General features: G+C 52.1%; 1 protein-coding gene across 3 annotated transcripts in view; it reads left to right on the forward strand.

Annotated features, from left to right (window-relative positions):
* The window catches only part of SCN10A (sodium voltage-gated channel alpha subunit 10), an 84267-nt gene extending 60802 nt beyond the window's left edge, over nt 1-23465 (forward strand). For all 3 annotated transcript variants that reach the window (XM_036921660.2, XM_036921661.2, XM_036921662.2), the window contains 10 exons: nt 843-963; nt 1910-2064; nt 4885-5058; nt 9000-9122; nt 10330-10614; nt 11343-11396; nt 12223-12360; nt 14255-14359; nt 19271-19541; nt 22205-23465. In XM_036921660.2, the coding sequence (XP_036777555.2) occupies nt 843-963; nt 1910-2064; nt 4885-5058; nt 9000-9122; nt 10330-10614; nt 11343-11396; nt 12223-12360; nt 14255-14359; nt 19271-19541; nt 22205-23409 (2631 nt within the window). In that variant the 3' untranslated portion in view covers nt 23410-23465. The remainder of the gene's footprint in view (nt 1-842; nt 964-1909; nt 2065-4884; nt 5059-8999; nt 9123-10329; nt 10615-11342; nt 11397-12222; nt 12361-14254; nt 14360-19270; nt 19542-22204) is intronic.
* Nucleotides 23466-24564: the final 1099 nt, after the last annotated feature.

Consider the following 24564-nt stretch of genomic DNA (forward strand, 5'->3'; position numbering starts at 1 on the left):
TTAGCGTCTTTAATAGCACTGTATTAAATTCAGGAATTTAACCTGACACCTAGCCACTAAGGGCTGAGCTCTGGGCTGGGCAAAGATAAGGGTGGCATCGGCATCATTCGTGCCCAAAGTTATCAAGCCCTTCAGCTGGAGGAATGTCAGCTGCTGGCTGTGTGCCCCTGGGCAAGGCCGACCACAGCAGGGGGAGATAAGAGGGCGTGCTGAGATGGGATTTGGGGGCCCCCGGTGAGCACCAGCTCTTGGTTCCAGCTGGGTGAGGGAGGCCACCTTCTGCACGTGGACAGTTTCCAGCTGAGCATTCCTAGGACTCCGTGGGCTAGTTTTCTCTACTGGATGTTTTTGGGACGCAGCTGCAGGCTGTTTGCTTTGTTTTGGGTTTTGTTTTGGGTTTGTCCATGACCCTGGCCAGGGCGGGGCCCAGGAGTGACAGATGGGGACCCACCCACCATTCTGGTCCATTAGCCAAGCTATCAGGTTTACTAATAAGAGAGCAGCCTCAATTCCTAATTGAATCCATCTGGAGACATTATAAGTCTGGAGCTGCCAGGAGGACGGCAGCCCCCACCCAGCGTTGCTCCGTGATGAAATATTCAAGTCCAGTGAGCGCTGAGAGCTTTTATGGGTGTAATTACAGTGTCTCAGGCCGTCGCCAGCACTCCATCAGGGGCCCAGAGGTTTAAAGCCTCACATGGCTGATCCTCTGGGACTCTGAAGAGGGCATCGCTGGGCCTCCGCTGGGCTGCCATGGGGCGTGCAGCCCTGCATCTCACCATAGGGGGACTCGCTAGGCCCCTTGGAGAGCTGAGCTCACTGCCTGGGCCCCTGCCCTGCAGGGAGTGGACAGCACAAGCTCCTCAGAAGGCAGCACGGTGGACTGCCTGGATCCTGAGGCCCTGAGGAAGCTCTCTGAGCTGGTGGATGACCTCGAAGTACCGGATGACTGCTTCACAGCAGGTAAAGGACAGCATGGCCCCCCTCCCGAGGATGTTACTTAAGGACAGGATCCAGTTCAGCAAGTGCCCAGGGGCCTCTGTGTCCAGGGTCCTGGCCTGGGGCCCACAGGAGACAGATAAACAGGGCCCCCCCAAGGCCTCACTCCAGGCTCATGGGACCAGCATCACACAGATGCCACCACTCACAGCAGCGGGACCTGCACCTTACGTCCCCCAGACAGCAAACGGACATGGCGCCTGACTCATGGCCCAGAAAATACCACCCTGGATTATAAACCAGCTCATCTGAGGTTGAAAAGGGAAAAGGTGGTCACTACCATAAACCCTCTTAGCTGGGGACACAAAGGACCCAGAGTGGGGCCAGGATGAGTCTGTGTCCCTCAGTCTTTTGTGTAACCCTTAAAGGCAGAGGCTGCCTCTTATTCTTGTTTGTCCTCAAAGTTTGGATGGAGAGGCACCTTATACCCTCAATAGATATTTGGGCAATAAATGGTTATACATACAGTTTGCACTATGAAACTAATTCTGGCCTTAGTGACAGAAAAGTAAAAGTTTTTTAAAAGGCAAACACAAAACACTTACATTGAGTTTCTAGTTCCATGTGACCCAGCTGGGCTGGACCCGGGCTCCTCCCAGCCATGGGGTGGCCCCTCAGTTGAGCACAGATTCTGGGCTCAGCCCCTCAGACACCACCAGGCTGGGACCCTGTGGCTTGTAAGGCTTCCAGAGATGGGTGGGCCTCAGGGTAGCCATGGGCATCATGTCGGATGGAAGATGGCTGGGGAGGTGAGAGGAACAGTGGAGGCCAGGGTGCCGAGAGGAGCCAGCTCCCCTCACCCCCCAGGAGAGGCCTCCTTCCTAGTAGGGGGCCTTCCCTGCAAGACTGCAGCAGAAATGCTGCCCCTTTCCCAGGGGGACATCAGTCACTTCAGCCACACTCCCCACAGGCTGCATCCGCCACTGTCCCTGCTGCACAGTGACCACCACCGAGTTTCCGTGGGCCGTGGGCTGGCAGCTGCGCAAGACCTGCCACCGCATCGTGGAGCACAGCTGGTTCGAGAGCTTCATCATCTTCATGATCCTGCTCAGCAGCGGGTCTCTGGTAGGGGCCCCGGTGCCCACGGTCGCCACGGGGGTCTCCCAAGCCCACGGGCTGGGGCTGCAGCAGCACATTGCCCTGGGCCCCAGCAGAAGGTCCCCATCTGTGTGGGGAGGAGAGCGGCAGCTCGGCAGCTCCTCTTGGCAGCAGGCACAGTGGCCCCTGAGGTCCCTGTTGTGGCCTGCAGAGCCCGGCTGCAAGCATTCCAAACAGTAGCTGCATGCATCCACTCTGCAGATGACACTCAAAGGGCATTCAGGGATTTGTCCAAGGCTACCCAGTGTGTCAGTAAATCAGACTTTGCCCTCTGATCCCAAAGCCCCATCACTTTCCACCTGCTGGCCTCTCAAGCATACTGGTCTTCTCTGAAGGCCTAGTACCGAGGTCCATCCTTCCTCACCATATCAAGCTGCTTGCAAATACTATTGCTTGCTCAAACTCAGCAGTCGTTACAGGCACTTCTCAAAATGTATTCATGTAGGGAGCTTGTCAAAGTACAGGTTTTGGTTCAGCAGAACTCGCCTTTCCAGCAGGCTCCCCAGTGATCCTGATGTTGTCAGTCAAGAGAACACAGCTTGAATAACAAGGCCTTGCCTTGCGCAGAGATCCTGAGCCAGGAGACCCTTCTGTCCTGTGCTGGCTTTGTGGGGCCAGGAAGGACACTGCCCTCTGTACCACATCTCAGGCTTGCCACATGCTCTCAATCCATGTTCCCAGGGGACCAAGCATCCCAGCTGTGTGCAGTTTATGGATGAGGAAGTCACAGCCCGAGCACACGACAGGCCTTGCCCAGGCTCCCAGCTAACCCGTTACGGGAGGGCTAGAGCCCCACCCTCCTGACTCATGGCTCCAAGTGTTTTCACCTGCCCTGCTCATGTGTCATTTTACTCCCAGAAAACAGTGCACTATCTGGGCACCCACTTGAATGCCAGATTTCCTGGGTGGGGGTGTGCCCACGGTGCTCAGGGTGCGGCCCCAGCCTTGATGAGGAGCAGAGGCAGGTGAGAAGGCAAGATCAGTGGGAGGGGAGGAAAACTCAGCCAGCAGTGGCACCCAGCCGAGGGTGAGGAGAGCATCAGGGAGCGGGGCTGGCCAGTGGCTTGGTGAGAGGAGTCTGAAGGTGCCCATTGCCGACTCAGGGTGGTGACTGTCCACCTGGGGCAGCAGTGCCAGAGCAGGGCTGGGTGCAGAGGCCCCTGCACAGGGAGTTGGGGGCTGGGCCCTGCTTTCTCCATCCCCAGCCTTCCCTCCCTCCTGTCCTGCTTGACAAGAACAGTGCCCACATTGGCTGTGACCCGGTGCTTCCTGCTCGCCTCTCTGGCTTGGGTCTCCCCGGTGGACTTCTCCCCTCTGCCCGCCCCTCCTCCCGACAGGGAGCTTAGATCCTGCACCAGCTGCTGGCCCCTCACCTCCCTCTCCTTCCCCAAGGGATTGAACAGGCAGGCACCATGTTTAGCCTTCCTCACGCTTTTACTCTGCATACTTTTAAAAGATAAAATGAGTTTTCATCTGACAAAGTGCAAAAAAAAAAGATTTGGAAATTATGGGAAATGCAAAGAAAAAAACATTATGCATTTTCTTATCACTCAAAGAGAATCTCGCTTTGAAACATTTTGGCGTGTGTTCTTCCCACCTTCCTTAAGCGTATAATACATAAATATTACAGTGCTGCAGCCACACTACGCATTCTGCAGCCCCTCAGCAAGCACGCTCCTCCTACCTCATGAAGGGTGGCAGGGCATCTTATCACAGGAATGTGCCCTAATTCGCTAAAGCAATCCCTGTGTTTACTTGTGGTGGCCGCTGCCCTCCCTCTGTGTTCTCTGTGGAGTCTGGCTCATCTCCCCTCCTCAGGCTGGAAGCAGAAGGGAAGCAGGGTGCTTGCCCTGCCAGTCTCATGAGAGGCAGGACAGAATGGGAAGGCACTGGGAAAGGACATCCCCACAGCTGGACCCCATGGGATCTCTAAAGCCTAAAGGGCTCACAGAGTGGCCCCATCCTGAGGCAGAGGGCCCTGGGACAGGCAGTCTGGGCGGCAGGCTGCCTCTGAGCAGCACACCAACATCTGCAGGCGAGGCAGTCCCCTGCAGCCCCAGGAGGCTCGTGGATGGGCGAACACCCCAGCAGCCCAGCACAGGCATGCTGGCCCCTTCAACATGGTCTGGGTGGGGCACCCAGAGCATCTAGTGTCTTGGGGATATATTTTCAAAAGCACAATTGCTGGGTTCCTAAAACCTTTGATCATATCACCACCTTGGCTTCCAGAAAGCCTGAACTGGTTTTCCCTCCCCCCACCCAACCAAGGACAAAAGCAGCACCCCCCACAGCCTCAGCAACCCTGGGCACCCCCACCCATCATTTTCATCTTCACCATCTGATAACAGGAAATGGCATCTTCTTTCCATTTGAATTTCCTTGATTACCGGTGAGAAGGACCATTCCTGTCAGAGTCCTCTGCTGATTCTTACTTCCGCTTTTGTGAACATACTTTGATGCTTTTATTGTTAAACCAAGTCTCTGTTAGATCCCTCTGGTTCACTTCCAAACCCTATTGGAGAAAGTTTCCTTCCCCACTTGCTTTCAGCTCCCCTGCAAAGTACAAGCAGGGCTGTGTGTCCCCCTGGCTCCAAGGTCGTCCTGCTTGGAACCCCACAAGCTCCTGCGCCACCCAACCTTACCTCCCCAGAACAAAAAACACAAAACCATACGGGCGGGCTGGCCACTCGAGCTCACCCAGGACCGAGGCAGAGCTGCTGGGCCCCTCCCTGCCCCTGGGCCCCCAGGCCATGGGTCCAGGCACCGGCCGTCTCTTCCTCTTCCCAGGCCTTCGAAGACTACTACCTTGACCAGAAGCCCACGGTGCAGGCCTTGCTCGAGTACACCGACAGGGTGTTCACGTTCATCTTCGTGCTGGAGATGCTGCTCAAGTGGGTGGCCTACGGCTTCACAAATTACTTCACCAACGCCTGGTGCTGGCTGGACTTCCTCATCGTGAACGTGAGTGGCTCGGTGGGCACACGTGGGGCTTGGGGTCACCTCTGACTGCTGGCTGCCCCTAGAGAAAGGAAGCTTGGAGGCCTGGCCTCAAGGGCGACTGCAAAGAAGCATCTCGAGCACTCAACAAGGGTCTGAGAATCTGAGATAGCCCTGCACATGTGAATGGGATGTGACAGGAAGGCCACATGGTCCGTGATTCTGGTCCAGTGGACCCTCAGGTGCGCCTGCGGCTTCTAGGCTTCCATCCGAAAGACCCCTTACTGCCCCCTGTACTTCACACCCAAAGCAAGCTGACACCGAAGCTCTCAGGGTCTTATGGCCTTGATTCCCTGATGGGGCTTCTGGCCGAGGGCAGCACAGAGACTCTGCCCGCTGCTGACTCCGTGGTCCTCACTTTACAATCACCTGGGGAGCTCTTTAGAATGCAATGAGCAAACGCTACTATTCCAGAGACTCGGGTCCGCCTGGTCCTGGGGGGAGTCCAGGCATCGGTACCTTGTAAAAGCTCCCGGGCATGTCCAGTGTGAGAACCACTAGCTTCTCCCCAGGGGCACGAAATGGGCTGGGGAGGTGACAACCCGGAGTACACGTGTCCAGACCCGCACTGGCCCAGTCACCAGGGGATTCAACCAGTGCCTCCCCACATTGGACCTGTGATTCCTCAGCAGACCTCCTGAGAGCCTTCCTGGCCCCCAAGCCAGGATCTGTCCCTCTTCCTAACCACCACCATCTGCCCTCTCTGTCCAGGCCTTGGCCCTCTTGGCTTAGCAGGATGGCTGCCTCCTGGACTCATGACCATGCAACCAAGGGTCCCTACATGCAGGGGTGGATCAGGGTGGCAGGTGTCATGTGCTGAGCTTGCCTTTGCCTCCCATATTCCAGCAGCCCAGCACTCAGGCCTGCACATCAGAGGTGGCAGGATATGTGTCTGTGCGTGAGGCTGCCTCCCAAATCTGGGAAGCTCGGTGCCCAGCGCGGGGCATCCTGTTCAGTCCCCTATGCACTCGGCTCTCTCTCCCAACACCAGTGTATGGGCAGCATCAGGGTGTGCCACAGGGATTGGCTGTGAGCCCTGAAATGTGAGTCAGGTGATCCTTTTGTGTCTATGAAGTAATTATCCATAGATGAAAGGAGAATGTTTTATTCTGACTACCCACTCCTGTAGGGGCACACTCACTGCTACCTGGCAGGTCTCACTAGTTTCAGCTCTGATCTCCTTAGGTGGCCACCTGCTCACGCCATCCATCCTCCAGCTAATCCTTCCTTCTGACCCTCCCTCCTCCTTCCATGCATCCTTCCTCCATCCATACCAGCCCTCCACCCTTCATTTTGCTCTCCTTCCAAGCATCCACTCATCTTTTCTCCTTCCACTGGCCTCTCCAAAGTCATCTCCCTCCCTGTCTTCCTCCATTCTCACACTTGTCCCTCCACCCGTTTGTTTTTCCTAACCTCCCTTCCATCCATCCATCACTCATTTCTTTGCCTTTCTCTTTCTCTGTCTTTTGAGTCATCTTTCTAAGTGTCTAGTCATCTAATCTATTCACTCATTCACATGCATTCCATCTAAGCCTTCTTCTGCCCACTCATTCTTCCATCTTTCTATTCTCCCTTTAACCCATCCATCTATCCTTCTTTCCCTTTACCCTTCTGTCCATTCATCCCTTTGCCTTCCATCCATCCAGCAACCCATCCATCCATCCACTCCCCATTCATCCACCCATAATCCATTCATCCATTCACCCACCCACCCATCATCTCTCCATCCATTCAACCTCCCATCCATATATCCACCAATCCAACTGTCTATCCCTCCATCCATCCATCCATCCATAATCCATCCAAGCAACCAGTCATCCACCCCTCCATCCATCCACCAATCCAACCATCCACCCATCATCCATCCATCCATCCATCCATCCATCCATCCATCCATCCATTAGTCATTTTACCCAGAAAGCCATTATACCCCATCTGTTCATCTGTCCATCCCATCTGTCCACTATTCTATGCATCAATATTTTATCCTTCCTTTGCTTGCTCCCTTTCATCTTTCCTTTCAACTCTCTATCCCATCCATCTGTATCCTTTAGTCCATTCTTCTGTCCAACATCCTTCGACCTTCCATCCAAATGTTTTTTCTTCTTTCTTTCCATTCATTCATCCCAACATGCTTCTACCTTTATTCAATTTATCACATGTTTATCAATAACTACTGAGCATAGGATTGTTGAGAAATAAGAAACATTTCTCCCTAAGAAGCCAAGAAATAAAACTCCCTATATTTGGAGTTTAAACTTTAATCTTCCAGAAAATAAGACACACAGACAGAAATACATATACTATAAGAAAGGATGTGGTAATCATTGCTGGAAATAACTAGAGTCTGAGGGGCACAGAGACCTGAGCCTGCTTCCACTCTGTTGGCAGGGTGGTTGGGAAGGCTTCACACAGGAGGTGGCATTAGGGCTTAAGATGAACAAGAACAATGAGGTACAAGAAGGACTGGGGGGTGCAATTGTAATTAAAGGATGACCCTGAGCAAAGGCATAGACACAGGTACATTAGGGAGTGATTTGATTTGGGTAGAGTGTAACGGTAGAATACGACTAGAAAAGTAGGCTGTTGCCATATAATACAGGCAAAGGAGAACTTATCCTGAGGGTGATAAAGCCCCAGTGAAGGTTGGGAGTAAGGGATGTGATCACCATCGAATTTGTAGTGGAGAATGGGTGGGATGGATGCAGTATTGGGGCCTAGAGACCAGTTGAGAGGCCAATGGCCTGAGGAGGGCAAGTGGAGGTGGGCTTGGGTGGGAGGCCTTTGGTGGAGGGGCCCAGCTCTGCTTGCCCCAAGTGCAGAGCTAGTACATGAGGCAACCTGCCCAGGGGTCCAGCAAGACTGGGCAGAGTCCAGCACATAACTGGTCCCAACCTCCCTGCCTCAGTCAGCCAGGCCACCGGGTGCCACCTGCTGATGTCTGGAGCCAACATGGATGAAGGAAGGGGCTCCCCATTCAGAGAACAGGCATAGTTTGAGGCTGTAGCCCCCAAATGTAAGCCCACCCTTTCTGAAGTTGGTGTACATGCTATCCCCACCTAGCTGCCAGGACAAGCTAAGCCAGAATTCAGCCCACCAGGCATGGTGCTTCTGGGGTCTCCCAGGATGCAAGACCGTGCGTCTGGTATCTTCCTGGCACCTTCAAATTTTCTGGGGGTGTGTGACCATTTTTCCTTGTCTGTTTGTGGCCTTTCCAGTCCTTAGTTCAACAGTTTAAAAAGTGAAATAGTGGCAGACAACAGAGGCTCATGATGCTGTCATCACGTCTCAGCCATCCGTCAGGACTGATCTCACGGACCCAGCCAAGCGCTCTTCCCCAAGAACTGCAGAGCCTCGGACCTCAGAGTCCTCTTAGCCTGACTTCCACATTTTATAAAGGGTGGAAGAATGACCTGGACTAACCCAAGGTCACAAAAATAGGGGTCAGAAGGGAACTAGACAGCTCTCACCCAGACTGGGGCTCTTCCACCCCCCTTTTCTGAGCAGATGCTATTGGGTCTCCATTGATAATCCTCCAAGCACTTTTTTACAAAGGTCATCTTCTCTCCACATCTCTGAAGGTCATTTGAAATTTTGACTGGTGCCCCTACAGGGGAAAGGGATGGTTGATTTAATACAGTGGGAGCTGGACTGCCTGCATTCTAGGGGCAGGCAATGTGGGAGACTGAGTTTATCTAGCCCACAGGCTCAGATAGTTAATGAAAGACATTGTAACAAAAGACAAGGTATTGGACTCTCTCGACCCCCCACTGGAGTCCAGAGAAAGGTGGGAGCCAGGACAGTGGCTTAGACAGAGGAGGGAGTGGGAGGGATTTCCTGTCTCCTCCCACCAGGACAGCCTTTTTGGAGCCCACAGGACACTCTTGCTGTCTGCCTGCACTCAGATCTCGCTGACAAGCCTCATAGCGAAGACCCTGCAGTATTCTGATGTGGCGTCCATCAAAGCCCTTCGGACCCTCCGCGCCCTGCGGCCACTGCGGGCTCTGTCTCGATTTGAAGGCATGCGGGTGAGACCTGTCTGCAAACTGCTCTGTCTGCAGCCTTGTCCCCTCCCTGTGTGTCCTCCAGGCCACCCTACAGGTGGGTCCCTGCTCCCCACTCCCTGCTGGGACTTAGCATGCTGCCGTGCCCTGACCCTTCCAGTTCTCCTTCAGGTCCCTCTGTGAGCCCGCTCCCGGCTCCCCTCAAACCTCATGTCCACCAGGACTCAGACCTCGCTCTGTCCTGCTCTCATGCGGTGGTCCTGCTTCAGGCTTCACACAAATCTTAGCTCCATCTCCCCACCCTGTCTCTGTTCTTACTGTCAAAACCTCTGAACTTCCCAAGTTCTTCATCCTTCCATGATAAGGGAGCCTCTCCTCGGACCCTCCACTTAGGTGCAGTGACAGCATCAGCTCAGCCCCCAGCCCCCCACCCAGAACACGTCTGTCTCTGACCTCACACTGCCATGGGGTCCTGCCCACTTTTCTCTTTCATCCCTCCCTTTCTGCATCCACCACTACAGCCTCCACCTGTCCTTGCTGTCTTCCTCAGGATGGAGTGCTCTCAAGCCCAGCTCTTGAATTATGAGAGAAAAGGGACTGCTAACCCCCTTCCTCATAATTACAAAAGTCTCCTGGTACAGAAAGTGAGTCTTGGCTTTCTCCCACCAGTGACTCAAAAAAGACGTCAAATCTGCAAACACAAAGCGGACTTTAAAAATTAACCTGTTCCTTTACAAACGCTAGGAGCTTACAATGGAAATAGTTTGAGATTTATTTTATCTCTGAGTTGCTGACTTACAGAAAAAGCAAGGTCATGAATAGTGCATATGGATTTAGGTTTCGGCTGATTATTGACCCAAGCATACTTTAAGCTGTATCTTGTGGGTGGTATTTAAAGAGAACAAAGCCACGCTCTAGAGGTCTGCATGCACAACACACACTCCCACCCCTGCATGAGCATGTGTGCACTTGTGAACTCATCATCTCCTCACTCTGAAGAAAGACACTCAGACCTGCCCTGAATGAAATTCAGGGAAAAGGTCTAAACTCCTCTTCTGCTGCCCAGTGTCTCGCCTCCCAAGACTGGATTAGTGCACCAGTTAACCCACTTTTCTGGGGGCTTCTGAAGGCCGCTGGCTCAAGAAGCAGCCAGAGAGAGTATAGGAAAAAGAGGAATCCATCAAGGAGGGTGGGCGTTGGAGGGGTCCCAGGTGCCTTTGTGTCCCCCCAGGTGGTGGTGGACGCCCTGGTGGGCGCCATCCCGTCCATCATGAACGTCCTCCTCGTCTGCCTCATCTTCTGGCTCATCTTCAGCATCATGGGTGTGAACCTCTTCGCGGGGAGGTTTGGGAGGTGCATCAACCACACCGAGGGAGGATTTTCTCTTTTGCCTTCATCTGTTGTGAATAACAAGACTGAGTGCGAAAATCAAAACTACACTGGCAGCTTCTTCTGGGTCAACGTGAAGGTCAACTTTGACAACGTTGCAATGGGTTACCTCGCACTTCTGCAGGTGGTGAGTCCTGAGATCAGCGTGTCTCTTCCTTGGGCTGCTTGACAATTTGGATGATCTGGAGTCTCCCAGAAGACACTATGTAGACACTTTGCAAGGGGTAGCACTCAATGTGAGCTGCAGACATTCCCTATTCCTGTAGACTACGGCATGAAGCTGGGGGGCCTTCTGGTGGGTGTGTTCTCACAGCGGTGCAAGGAGACAAGTGTGGACCAGCGGAGCAGAGCAAAGGGTGGGCCAGCTACAGGGATGTGTCAGATGATGACTTAGAATTCTCTGCTTGTCTAGAATAGACACGGTTTAGCCACATGTTCAGTCTTCTGCTGTAAATCACCTAATCACCTCCTAGAGGGTAAGGACCATGTTCCAGAGCCACTGTAATGATCAACAATGCTGGTGACATGACATCAAGCACTTTGACACTTTATTCACTCATTCATTCATCCCTTTTGTCATCCACTTATTCATTCATCCTCCATTCATTCAACTGTTGATGCAGTTGCTTGTACAATTGTCACACACAGTTACCCAAGCCCTGCATTCCACCATATGTTCATCCAATAGTCCTTGAGTAGCCGTGGAATACCAGGCACTGTGTTCAGCCCTGAGGAATACTGAGAACTGGCTTCAGGGGGCCCAGGGTCTGTGGGAAAAGCAGACAAATAAGTGAATCAGTACAGAGCCCAGAGTAGGCAGAGGGCAGACACCGAGTGGCCTCTGCTTCTTTCCAGGCAACCTTTAAAGGCTGGATGGACATCATGTATGCGGCGGTGGATTCCCGAGATGTGAGTCTGCCCACTGGGCCTGCTGCCTTCACCTGAGATCTGCCAGGCCACCTGAAGTGGCTGTGTGGCCTTGGCCCCAGAAAGGTCATTCGCCCAGCTTCCTGGCATGTCCCTCCCTGGAGCAGCACCCAGCTGGGCCTCTGCTGGACATTTAAGCCAGCCTCACCCATCCCTCTTCCACGCACACTCCCCAGGCTTTTTAACCAATTCCTCTGCTCATCAGTGAGGAAAAATCAGATATCCTCAGACCTGTGGGAGGGCACCCTGGGCAGAGGCAGGCAGGATGGGAGCTAGGACAAAGGAGCATCCGATGGCAGGACAGGGCAATTCAGGTGCCACCCTGGCAGCCAAGTGGGGCAGATGGGTGCCTCCCATGGTGGACACACTGCCAATGCCCTTGCCGCCATGCCCTCAGCCCACCTCTGAGTCTGTAGGAACTGCTCTCCGATTGTCTCTCTAGCGTTTGACTCTCCTCTATGCCCCCCAGCCTGCTGGCAGCCCCTCCCAATGGTGGGGGGTGAAGGTCCCCAGGGCAGCCCTCATAGATCACTTCTGGGAGCCTGTAGATCAATGCACCACCTCACAGTCCCCTGGAGGAACAGTTCTGAGGTGCCACATGGCTCGTTACAGGGTCCAGTGGATGGAGCTCCAGCAGCCCACAGTGATGGCCTGCCTCGCGGCACCCCATCCTGGCCTCCCCACCGACCCTCATTCCTGCTTCCTGGGATCACCTCCCAAATAAACCACCTGCTCCCAGGGCCTTGTCTCGGGATCCCTCTGGGGTGAACGCACACAGAGACACCCCCTGGTCACCTTGCCTTCACAGGTGAACTTGCAGCCCAAGTGGGAGGAGAACTTGTACATGTACTTGTACTTTGTCATCTTCATCATTTTCGGCGGCTTCTTCACACTCAATCTCTTCGTCGGGGTCATAATTGACAACTTCAATCAACAGAAAAGAAAGATAAGTGGGGCTCAGGTGTTCCTGCAACAGTGATGAATCTTAGACTTTCCATCCCGGCCTCATGACCACAGCCAGCACTCCTTGCAGCCCTCAGGCCTGACCCGGAGCCCAGTTTTGGCCTTTAACATCAACACGGACCTTTGCCCCCTGACGGCAGCCCTCCCTCCCATCTGGGGTCCGGAGCCCTGCCTGGGCTCCCACCCCCACCCATAGCTATGTGGTGTTTCCAGCTGGAGCCCGGTGTTTTGGCTGTGCCCCAGGTGACCCTTGAGAAAAATCAGCAGGAAAATAAAGGTCTCCACCACTTGCTGCCTCTGTGTGGGGCCCTGACCCCAAGCCCTGAGTCAGGACCCTCCAGAAGGGCCAGAGCCCCAGTGTTGACAGAACCCCAGCCTTCCTTGGGATGGGGGAAAGACCCTTGCCTCCACAGGGCTGACTTTTGGAGGTAGATAGGACCCCGTTTGAGCCCTGGGAGAAAAGGAGTCATATGGGTAAGCCATAACATGGCAGTGAGAGCACAGCGTGGTTTTGGCATCATAGGAGTCTGGGCTCGCATTCCCCACTCAACCACCTGCTGGATGGCTCATGCTGGCCATTTGCTAAACCTCTCTGAGCCTCAGTTTTCTCATCCATTCAGTGGGGCTGATAATCCTACTCCCAGATTCTGATGAGAGGCAGGTAAAACCCTGCAGAGGAAGCCCCTGGTTTAGGTGGGGCACACAGTAAGCCCTGGAACAACAGTGTTACTATTACCACTTAGGGTATGTGTCCAATGGCACAGGTGTCCCACCAGCAGGAAACTGTTGGCCAGAGCCCTGGGTGTGAGAAGTGGGCAGCCCTTCTCTGCCCGACAGAGACACCTGTGAAGTGCTGAGCAGCGTCACAGGTGCCCTAGAGGACTTTGAAACCATCTAAGCAATCCCTTCTCCCATTTTACAGATGGGGACACTGAGGCCTAGATAGGGAGCTGCCGTGTTAAGTGACAGTGAGATAAGCCAGTGATCATGCAGGGGCAAGAAGCTGTCTCTGCTGCCCCCCCTTGGCCAGACTTTACAGTGTGACCCCACTTACTGCCTGCCAGCCTTCTGCCCCTGCCTCCATCCCCACAAGATGTTTCTCCCAGGAAGCCCTCTATGTCCACAAATGTCCTGAAATCTCCTATCAAAGCCCACAGATCTCACCCTATTTCCCCAGCATTGGCAGTGACAGATTCACACACGCATGCTAATGAAATGTGAGGCTTTCCCCTTATGTCAGGAAGCAAGATGTGAGGACTTGAGAGAAGGTGATCCAGAAGGTCCTTAAAGACAGCCCAAGGCTCAGAGAGGAACGTTCCCTCAGTGGGGTCCTGGCACTGAGCAGAGCAGCAAAGGGTGGTCCAACTGTCAAGGCATTTAGGGAGGCAGTCACAGTCCTCTGCAGACCTCACGTAAGGCAGTGACTGCCCTTAGCTCTTCCTCTGCTGAGTGGAGTGTGGGTGCTGGGTCCAGGGCTTTGCTCCAGAGAGCTCTGAGGGAAGCTCTTGCTCCTGGCAGAATCAGGGATTCTAGAAGCCTAATAAATTTGGCCTGGAACAAGTGGGCTGGATTCAAAGCCCAGAATTGAACTGATACATATCTTCTCCTTGGGTTCTGCTCTCACACCCTCCCTGCCCGCTGTCAGGCAGCATCTCCCGGTTCCTGAGGCAGAGAAACAGGCTTTGTTCCTGAGACCAGGCTGGGAGTCAGAGCTGGGCTCAGTCCCTCCTGTGTCACAGGTGTGCAGGACACTTCTTGCTCCCGGCCTTGGCATGTTGCTCTGCAGAGAGGGGAGAGGGCTGAGATTCTCTGATTTCCACATCCCTGGGGTTTGCTGTCACTTTAATGATGGTGGTGCATATATTGTCCCTCTGCACTTAGGGGGCCAGGATATCTTCATGACAGAAGAGCAGAAAAAGTACTACAACGCCATGAAGAAGCTGGGCTCCAAGAAGCCGCAGAAGCCCATCCCGCGGCCCCTGGTGAGCCAGCACTTCCTCTAGCCCAGCATGTCTGGAAATCCATGCTGCCAGCCTGTCCTGTGCTGGGTGGGGTCCGGCCAGTGCTCTGTGGAGGAGGGCATCTAGGCTGGGTTTGGGGATGAGGTAATGAAAGTTCCCAGCCCAGGGAATAAGAAGTCTAGAAGAAGCAGCTCTGGTCTTTGGAGTGACCGTGTTTCCTACACGCACTCCAGAAAGACATGTTTAGGGAGCTGCTGAGTTCCCCAGCAGGGTGAGGGCTCAAGCCCAGGACTGTGGGCACACTGGGCTAAATGACAGTAAGGTGGTTAGAGCCCTGAGATGAAACATCTGTGTGGCTGTGCATCATGATCGGGCTTTAATGGATCTCCACCCTCACCCTGCATTCCACCCCATGCCCACAGGTAGAGAGGAAACAGCCCAGACCTGACCCCTCTGGGACCCTGGGCCCAGTCATGGTCATGATCAGATAGCATAATAAGAACCTAAAATTGCCACTCTCTTGCCCCAAACTGAGAATGCCATGCTTCTAGAGCCATGCTCCACTTTGATTCCTTTATTCACAAAGGCCCCAAGAGACATGCCCTTTTATCCCCCCCCGTTAAATGCAGCAACCGAACAGTACATGATATCACCTACGTTCTTCTCAGCCCTCTGCTGGGAAATGGAAAACATCAGTCCCAGGTTGGTCCCTCCTGGGAGTGGATGAGCAGGTTTGCAAGCAGGAGCATAGCTCTTTTGGAAACGGACAGCTGAGCCACTTCAGACTGCATCCCTGTACATGACCTGTCTGTGGTTGAGATGAAGCATCATGGCAAGACTACAGGTAGAGTTCCCCACACAAAGAGGACCTTCAACAAAGAAACAACCTTTCTCAAGAAGAAGTAAACATAGGTTCTGTTGGCCAAGGCATTAGGATTTCTAAATCAAGTCATGGGGTTTGTGTAAGTTACTAAAAACTTCATGAGCACAGAGTCTTGAAACCATTTACAGGATAAAAAAAAATGTTATGACCTGTGATGAACTTTATGTGGAAATGGTGATCATAAATGTATTACTAGTCTCAGTTCTGATCAAAAGCATTACAATGGGGAGTGAAGGATGTCCAGACTTCTGGAGGGACAGAGGTTTCCTTCCAAACTGCCCATAATATCAAGATAACTGAAGTCAAGTGAGTCTGAGAAAAAGTCCTTAAGCCTCAGGGAGTGTCCCTCTGTCAACCAGCCCACGGCGCAGAAATAGACTCAAGACTAAAAGCTGTAGGTGAGCCGCTGAGCCAGCCAATCAGAGTCAAGTCAGGAGCTATAGGAAAAGGAAGCTCTTCCTCTCTGAGGACCAACCTGCTGAGTCTCTGTGGCCTTTACTAGTGGCTGGATGGATGTTGAATCCACATTTGAACCAGACACCAAGTTGTTCGGTGCTAGGCAACTCTTGGCACAATCATGACAGATTTTGGTGCCTTTCCCAGCATGCTGTTTGCTCTCTCCATAACCACTCAGCTTCGCCCCTCTCCTCAGCCAACCCCACAGGCCCCCAGAGCTTCCTCCTCTCAAGGAAGACAATTTCTCTGGAACAGGGCGAACTGCCTGTCAAAAGGGACCCTGGAGAGGACTCTATCTTAATACAAAGCTAGGAACCTAATGTGGGAATTCCAGGCACACAGTAGGAGTAAAAGTCAATGGCTGGGCAAGAAGACCTACACTAAAACCACCATTTCTCTTAATTAAGCCACAACCAAGACCCTCCAAGGCTGGCACTGGGGAAGTCCTCTGCATGGATAAGGATGTGAGACCTCACAGCCCAGCTGTGTTCCTGAGACTCACCACCCCTTTGGATGGGACAGGGGTATATTACTAATTAACTACCAGCACTATGGTAGCCTTAGTGGGGGAACATGGCTCTCTCTTTAATATTCTGGTCCAAGCATAGAACACATTCTTTCCTAGCTGAGGCAAGGCTGGAACATTTAAACAAGAGGTTTGGGGTGCTAAAAGGGAAGCTAGAAGAGCAGGGCCCAAATGGCAACTGGATATGGCTGTCCTCCAGGGCCTATAAGCCACCGCCCATCCTAGCTCTCAGCCAGCATCCACATGGAAGGCAACATCTTGGCAAGGGACAGGCCTGCTTCTTTGCCTTCCAGAAAGTCCAGAGCCAAGAAAGAAACCCATGCAAAAAGAGAAATTCCCACTCCCACCTAAGACTCCCCTTGCTGGGTCCAGCTTCCTTTGCACCAGATTCTCGGCATAGGAATGCCCAGCTTCCCCCCTTAGGAGTCCCAACAGGTTGAACCCAACAGATAAGCTGAGCGTCAGCACAGCAGTTCTGCCCGAAGGTGCATAGGTGCCATTTCATGGAGGGCCATCCTGCATGACAGGGGACCCTCCAGCACTCCCCATGCTTACTGCTCCTCACTGCTGGTGAAGCCCACATTCCACGTCTTATGCCCATGCATAGACTAAGGCTTCCACAGACTGGGAAATTTTATTCTATAACATCCCCTGCTATAGAAAAATCACTAATAGCAGGTTTCACATACTTTACTTCATAGGCACGTAATATTATGGCTCTGGAATACCACATCATCAGCCACCAACTTTATCACCTGAGGACACTGAGGGCTACAAAGGAGTGATGCCTGCCTGCAGGCTAAGCCAAGAGCCGCCATCAATCTGCTCCCCTCCCCAGCATCTGAATACCCAGGGCAAACTCCATGCCCAGAACTTAGTAATATTGCCACTGTTTAATTATAAGTCATGTGGCCAAGAATGGACCTCTTTTTTTTCCACCACTTTCAGTGATACAGTGGAAACTCTTAGTGGCCCAGCAATCCCCTCCAAGCCAGCAGTTCTGCCCGGAGCCAGGCCCACTTGGGTCTGATTCTTTGTCTAACCCCACAGCATAGCTACCCATCCTCACCATGAAGCAGAAAGCAGGAGCCGGCCTCTGCACAGCCCCACTCCCCTCTGCCTGCTTGCAATTCCTGGGAGCTCCCTGGCAAGACTCTTGACAGGTTCCTCTCTTCTTCACAACCACTCATGCGAGCCCTGCATGTGGTCACACTGAGTAAGCACTGCTCTACACAATTAAATGTAATCAGGCCTAGGAGAGTGGCCTTATTACCTTATTTGAGGTGTGGGTGATTCAGAGCTGTCCATTCTGCCATCCATTCATTCACCAATTAATTGAGCATCTGCTGCATGCCAGGCACTATGGAGACACTGGGGATGGAGTAGTGAGCCAGATTGCAGTTCATGCCTGAACACAGGTCACAGTCCAGTGACACAGGAAAATAGTTAGCAAAATCCCACAGCTGTCAATTCACAGGCTGGTGAGGGTGCCTAGAAAGACTGGGTTGGGGGAAAAGCACAGGTATCTGGGACTGAGGCTTGAGGAATTCTAACAGCTGTAGGCTGAGTAGAGAAGACTCAAAAAAAGAGCAGCCAGAAAGGCAGGAGAATCAGGGAAGTGGAACTGATGGGAGCCAAGACAGGAGAGGCCCAGGGGAAGGGTGGCAAGCAATGCCAACACATGCCCTTGGGTTTAGCACCTTGGAGGTCATTAGTGATCTTAACAAGAACCACTTCAGAGGCAGGATGGGGACAAAGGCTATGTTGGAGACAGTTGAGGGCTAAGTGGGAAACAGTGATTGCACACAACTCAGAAAATTTACCTGTGGAAGTAGGGACAGACGTAAGGTGGTAGCTGGAGGGAGATGCGAGTTCAGGATTTTTCTTTAAGTTAAGAAAAATTAGGTCATTAGGAATTTTGTAAGGCACTGAGAGATAATAGCCAAGAGTAGCCAAGTGTGGTTGAGAACCTCACTCATCAGTAATGAAGCAGAGGGACTAGGATATTGGTAAGTGGCAGCAGTGATGAAGGGCTGAAGGTGGGCTTAACTGGATGACACAAGCTTCAAAGGAGGAATGGTTTTGCAAGACACAGGAGGTGAAAAGGACTGGAGGTGACAGTAGGGAATGAGAAGGCCTCACAGCTGCCCACTAACCCAGGGTATGCAGGGTCCAGGAGAAAGAGTAGCCATTGCATAGGAGGAGATGTTTATAGACCCAGGCAGGTAAGCTCCACAGAGCTCGAGAGAAGAGTGTGGGAGAAGGTGAGGAGAGACAGTGGGGTGGAGATAAAGGACGCCAGACCAGTAAGAGGTTAACACCATGGGCAAGACTGGAGGGCTTGCTAGGGACTTGTCAAAACACCATGAAAATATCCAAGTAGAAACAATCTCTTGGTTGTCCAGGCAATTCTGCTCCCTCCAAGAATGCCAACGACCAAGACCTGACCCCATGCACTGCACCCACATCTGCTTGGCCACCTGCACAGCCCAGGCATGGAGAGACACTTTCAGGAATAAGTTGCACTGCACTTGACTTTACCCTCAAGTCAGTAAATTTGCACTTCTTGAACTCTTGTTGTGCACATGGCCTTCAGGAACACAAAGTAAGACACAGCCCCATCCTCAAATCGCTCATTGTCTAGTAGAGAAGAAGAGGGACGTAGGTGAAATGCTAGAGCTGTAGGGGCTGTGGGAACCCAAAAGGGAGGTGGAGCAATGTTGTGTGATGTGGTTAAGGGGAACTGCCCAGAGGAAGTGGGCTCGAGAAAGCCGGATCACTCAAGGCTGGCAGGGCTCTGTGCATGGAGGGAAGGGTGTGGCCAAGGACAAACCCCCGGGTGACTTTGAGGAGCCCGGAAAGGCCATGGGGTCTCGAGCTGCGGCAACAATGTAGAATCAGAGCAGAGAAAGATTGTGGGAGGAATAAGGGCAGGACAGGGGTTCTACTTGGATGTGGAGTGTGAGGGAGACAAAACAAACCAACTTTAAAAAGCCATCTGTGGAGAACACAGCCTCTCCAGATGCCTCAATTTAAAGCCCTGAGGGACCATCTGTTGTTTTCTCAGAACAAGTACCAGGGCTTCGTGTTTGACATTGTGACCAGACGGGCTTTTGACATCAGCATCACGGTCCTCATCTGCCTCAACATGGTCACCATGATGGTGGAGACGGACGAGCAGGGCGAAGAGAAGGCAAGAATCCTCAGCGCAATCAACCAGTTCTTTGTGGCTGTCTTCACGGGCGAGTGTGTCATGAAGATGTTCGCCCTGCGGCATTACTACTTCACCAGCGGCTGGAACGTGTTTGACTTCATCGTGGTGGCCCTCTCCATCGGGAGTAAGTGAGCGTCGCGCGTGGCGGGGAAGCCCGGCCTCTGCTCGGGGCGCTTTGGCTGCTCCTTCAAAACCAAGGGGGCAACCAAGAAACTTTGTTGACACATGTTATATGTTAGAGGAGCCTAGTATTTGCTGGCCACCAAGAGCAGATTTAAAATGCCTGTGGGCCTTTCAGTGAAATGCTGTCATGGAGTGTTCCAGGCCCCTACTATGTGCACAGCCCATTGCCAGAAAGAACTTTGGGGGCTGAACTCCTCCCAAGAGCATAAGATGGCAGAGTTTCCAGTGGGCCTTATCTTTCCGTTCTTCAAAGCAAAGAGTGAGGGCTGTGATGTGAGATGAGTCATGAATACTTTCTGGAAAGGGAGGCGGTTGCCAGAGAGGGAGGCAAGACTGGGAGGAGAGTGCTCAAAGGACACTCTTGAGTCAAGGGTGGAATTAAATCTCTATGTGACTGTCCACTTAGGGAATAGGAGGGGTAGGAAAGCCAGGAGATTGATGCTATTATGGCCTAGTCTGGGTGTTGGGAATGGCAGGCCCAGTGTTCAGGGTCAGTGGTGTTCAGAGAACACTGACCATCAGAGGCTCAAGCGGGGAATGGAGCCGCCACACCTGAGTGCTCGCAGAGCTCTGAGCACTGGGCCGAGCTCCACAGATCTTCCCAGCAGCCCTGCAAAGGAGTGTTATACACTTTATACATTTAAAACCTCATTTTATACATTCAAAATTGAGCCTCAGAGATTAAGAAAGTTATGCAAGGTCACACCATTTGCAATGGGCGGAGCCAAATTTAGACCTTGTTCATATTCTTCTAATAAACTAGCTGCCTCCCACCAACAACCAAGAGACTCTCTCTGGCCTTCTGTGGGTTAGCTGAAGTTAGGCCTTATAAAGTCCAAATCCCAGCACACCAGCTTTACTTTCCATTATAAATACATCTCGATCTGTTATGTCATGGCCTGCATGCTTTTCAGGTCAAGGCTTAGCTATAGATTTAATTTTCCATTGATCTACCGTCAAGAGCTAATAGCATCTAAATACAACTTGGCAGCATTTAATCAATCTCCCTGCTCTGGTGCTGAAACAGCCTTGGGTTGTGTTTATTTGTTTGCGGGGTGGGGCGGGGGGATTTTAAATTTATTTCTGCTTTTGCTTTGTTTCATTTTCCTATTGCTGCTGTTTTTTGTGAGAGGTCTGTTTTGTTTGCTCGTTTGCCTTTCTCAAGTGAGAGACTCTAAAGACCATTGAATTTTAGATTAGGGAAAGGAGCTTGCTGATGTGACTTCCCATATCAGTACTGTAGAAATGAAACACACTCAAAGTTTTCCATGTGTGATGGGGACACTTTAACCACAATTCCCATGACCCACAGGAACACCAACCACAGGGCAGAGAGCACTTGCAGAGACAGCCGGGAGGCAAGTGGAAGGACCTGCCTAGCCGTCCTTCTGTTTCCCCCACCCGTCCTCCTTCCCACCAGCAAGACATGTACCGAGTAATCATTACAAGTCTGAAGACTGATTCCACCATGAAGAGGAAGTAGACCAGTTGGCTGACTGAATCTTAGTAGACTGTATAGATGCATAAGTACCTCATACTATGAAAAATGTCCCAGTTAAACCAGACTTTAAAAGAGGGGCTTTCATAAAGATTTTAAAATCCAAAATTATATTTCTTTCCCAAGTCTCTTCCCACTTCCTTCCTCTTTCCTACACAATACTGCGAACACTCACCTTCAGATGACCACAGGCAAGCAGGGGAAGAGGGTCAAGGAAACCCCAGCAGGGAGGGAGACTGGCCACCACACCCCTCGCCATTTGTCCTGAGAGGCTCTGAATCCCGTCTGACCCAAGGACCTTGCCCAATCTCTGGCAGTCCCAAAGGGATCCCACAGGTCCCCAAGATCAAGCTTCACAAATCTTCAAGTTAGTTATCACATAGACATTCATTCTTCCTCTTTCCACCTTGGTTCGTAGTTGGGGTGGGAAGCCATAACTGACCCTATAAAGCCCATCTCCGGCCCTAGCATGGAGCTCAGACACAGCAGGAAGTGGAAGAAACAAATAAAAGCCATTCTGCAGACAGCTGGCCATTCAAAGGCATTCTGCTGTAGCTGTCAGCAAGTTGCCCAACTCCTCAGGCCCCATTATAATTAATATCAGGCTCTGTACAATTATCCACAGGACCATGTGTCAGGAACTGAGTCAGTCTTCCCAGTAGGGGACAGGGGGATGAATCGTAGGGGGTCCTGGCCTTCACACAGCACAGGACTGGGGGAGGGGAAGACACAACCCGCAGCCTGAATTCTTGGGAAGAACGGGGTCTGTGTGCATGTGGACTATGGTGCAATCACTCCCAGCTGAACTAGGCTGCAGAGATAGAGTTTCAGCCAACGACATTAAGGAAGAAGATATTCTGGGTGGAGGGAAAGATAAGGACAAGGTAGGCAGGGTCAGACTTGTGAGAGAAGGGATTTATGCGGTGAATACTTCCTGAGCCCTTAAAATGTGCCAGCTGTGTGCCAGGCTCAGAGCACCCAGTGCCCCTGAATACACATGCTCATGCAGAGGTCTCTACAGAGCAGAGATCGGGGAGTGTGAGCTCAGCCAGCTTTGTCAGGGTGCATGGCTACAAGTACTAATTAGACCATTTCCCCCCTTTAAGGCCTGGTGTTTTCCGCAATTCTTACATCACTTGAAAAGTTCTTCTCCCCAACGCTCTTCCGAGTCATCCGCCTGGCCCGCATCGGCCGCATCCTCCGGCTGATCCGAGGGGCTAAGGGGATCCGCACGCTGCTCTTCGCCCTCATGATGTCCCTGCCGGCCCTCTTCAACATTGGCTTGCTGCTCTTCCTGGTCATGTTCATCTACTCCATCTTTGGCATGGCCAGCTTCGCTTACGTCAAGTGGGAAGCTGGCATCGACGACATGTTCAACTTCCAGACCTTCGCCAACAGCATGCTGTGCCTCTTCCAGATCACCACTTCGGCGGGCTGGGATGGTCTCCTCAGCCCCATCCTCAACACCGGGCCACCCTACTGCGACCCCAACCTGCCCAACAGCAACGGCTCCCGTGGGGACTGTGGGAGCCCGGCTGTGGGCATCCTCTTCTTCACCACCTACATCATCATCTCCTTCCTCATCGTGGTCAACATGTACATCGCAGTGATTCTGGAGAACTTCAGCGTGGCCACAGAGGAGAGCACCGAGCCCCTGAGTGAGGACGACTTCGACATGTTCTACGAGACCTGGGAGAAGTTCGACCCGGAGGCCACCCAGTTCATTGCCTTTTCTGCCCTCCCAGACTTTGCTGACACCCTCTCTGGCCCCCTGAGAATCCCAAAACCCAATCAGAATATATTAATCCAGATGGACCTGCCCTTGGTCCCTGGAGATAAGATCCACTGTCTGGACATCCTTTTTGCCTTCACCAAGAATGTTCTGGGAGAATCTGGGGAGTTGGATTCTCTGAAGGCGAATATTGAAGAGAAGTTTATGGCAACCAATCTTTCAAAAGCATCTTATGAACCAATAGCAACCACCCTCCGGTGGAAGCAAGAAGACATTTCAGCCACTGTCATCCAGAAGGCCTATCGGAACTATGTGCTGCACCGCTCCGAGACAATCGCCAACCCCCCAGCTGTGCCCAGGGCTGAGGAGGAGGCTGTGTCACAGCCAGATGAAGACTTTGTTGCATTCATGGCAGATGTGCTCCCAGACAAACCCGAAACTGCCTCTGTCACATCTTTCCCACCATCCTATGACAGTGTCACTAGAGGCCTTAGTGATCAAGTCAACATGAGTATATGTAACCCAATGCAGAATGAAGATGAAGCTACCAGAAAGGAAGCAACTGCCCCTGGGCCCTAGGGGACATGCCAGCATGCACACACCAGTTCTGATGTGACCTCCTGCTCTGTGATAACTCTTTCCCACTATAGGTGGCACCCAGCTACCACCGCATCAATGCATACCCATGCTTGGTCACAGTGTCAGAACTGGGCAGGGAATGTAGTTGGTGCCCACCTTTGGAGAAGCCCCCACATACCAACAGGAGCCAGGAGTCAAGAGCATCTCCACCAGGACTTCCCTTTAGAGTTCCAGTATCAGGTGATAGGCTCCTTTATTTCCCAGAAAATGTCCATGGTCCTTGATTGTGACCAGCGCTTACATTTATTGAGACAGACTCCTCAGGACCAGAACTTCCAAAGATATAGGGCAAGTGCTGAAGGTCCAAGGTAGCCCTCTGTGAAATGCCACATAGAGATTGGCAATATTATTTAGGATTTTGCATGACTGCATGTTGAGAGCTGCCAGACAATTGCTCTGGCCCAGGGAAATACCTGTGATCTGTGTCATGAAAAGCCTTTGAGATATCCATTAAAATTAATATTTTTAAAGATATATCAAGACCAATGTTATATCTTTTAAATTATCTGATACTGACATGTGTCATAAGTCACTTCTTCACTTTCAGGGTTCCTGACATTTTTGCAGTTGGAGCCCGAGGCTGAGTGGGGCAGGAAGAAGCCCTGTCCTGGGAGCTCATTCGAATCCTAAATCCTTCACTGATTGCACAGCTGACCTGGGCCAATCTCTTTCCCCTCTGAACCTCGTTTTTCCCACTTGTAAAACTGGTGGGAGGTGGGGGACAGAATGGACACTCTCTCTAGCCCTTACATCTCTTGTAGAACCCAGTGGTGCCCTGTCCCAATTCAGATGAGAAAGACACTCTCTTCTGAAGCTGCAATGGGCAGATCTTTCTGCTGTGTAGCTTAAGAGGCAGCCTCCGATACATTCCAGGGCCTGATCACATCTCACAGTCAGACTCCAAGGAGGAAGGCTGTCATATTCCCCTGGGCCAGGTCTTCATGATCCAAAGAAAAGAAAACAAAACAAACATTTTGAGAAAGATAATCTTGGAGATAAAAGGTACGGTCAGTATTTTCTTTAATTTATTCTACAAATGTCATTAAGTATCTACTACATGACAGGAAGTGCTCTAAGCACAAAAGATAATGGGAG

This window comes from Manis pentadactyla, chromosome 14 (genome assembly GCF_030020395.1).
Source record: "Manis pentadactyla isolate mManPen7 chromosome 14, mManPen7.hap1, whole genome shotgun sequence".
Taxonomy (NCBI): Eukaryota; Metazoa; Chordata; class Mammalia; order Pholidota; family Manidae; genus Manis; species Manis pentadactyla.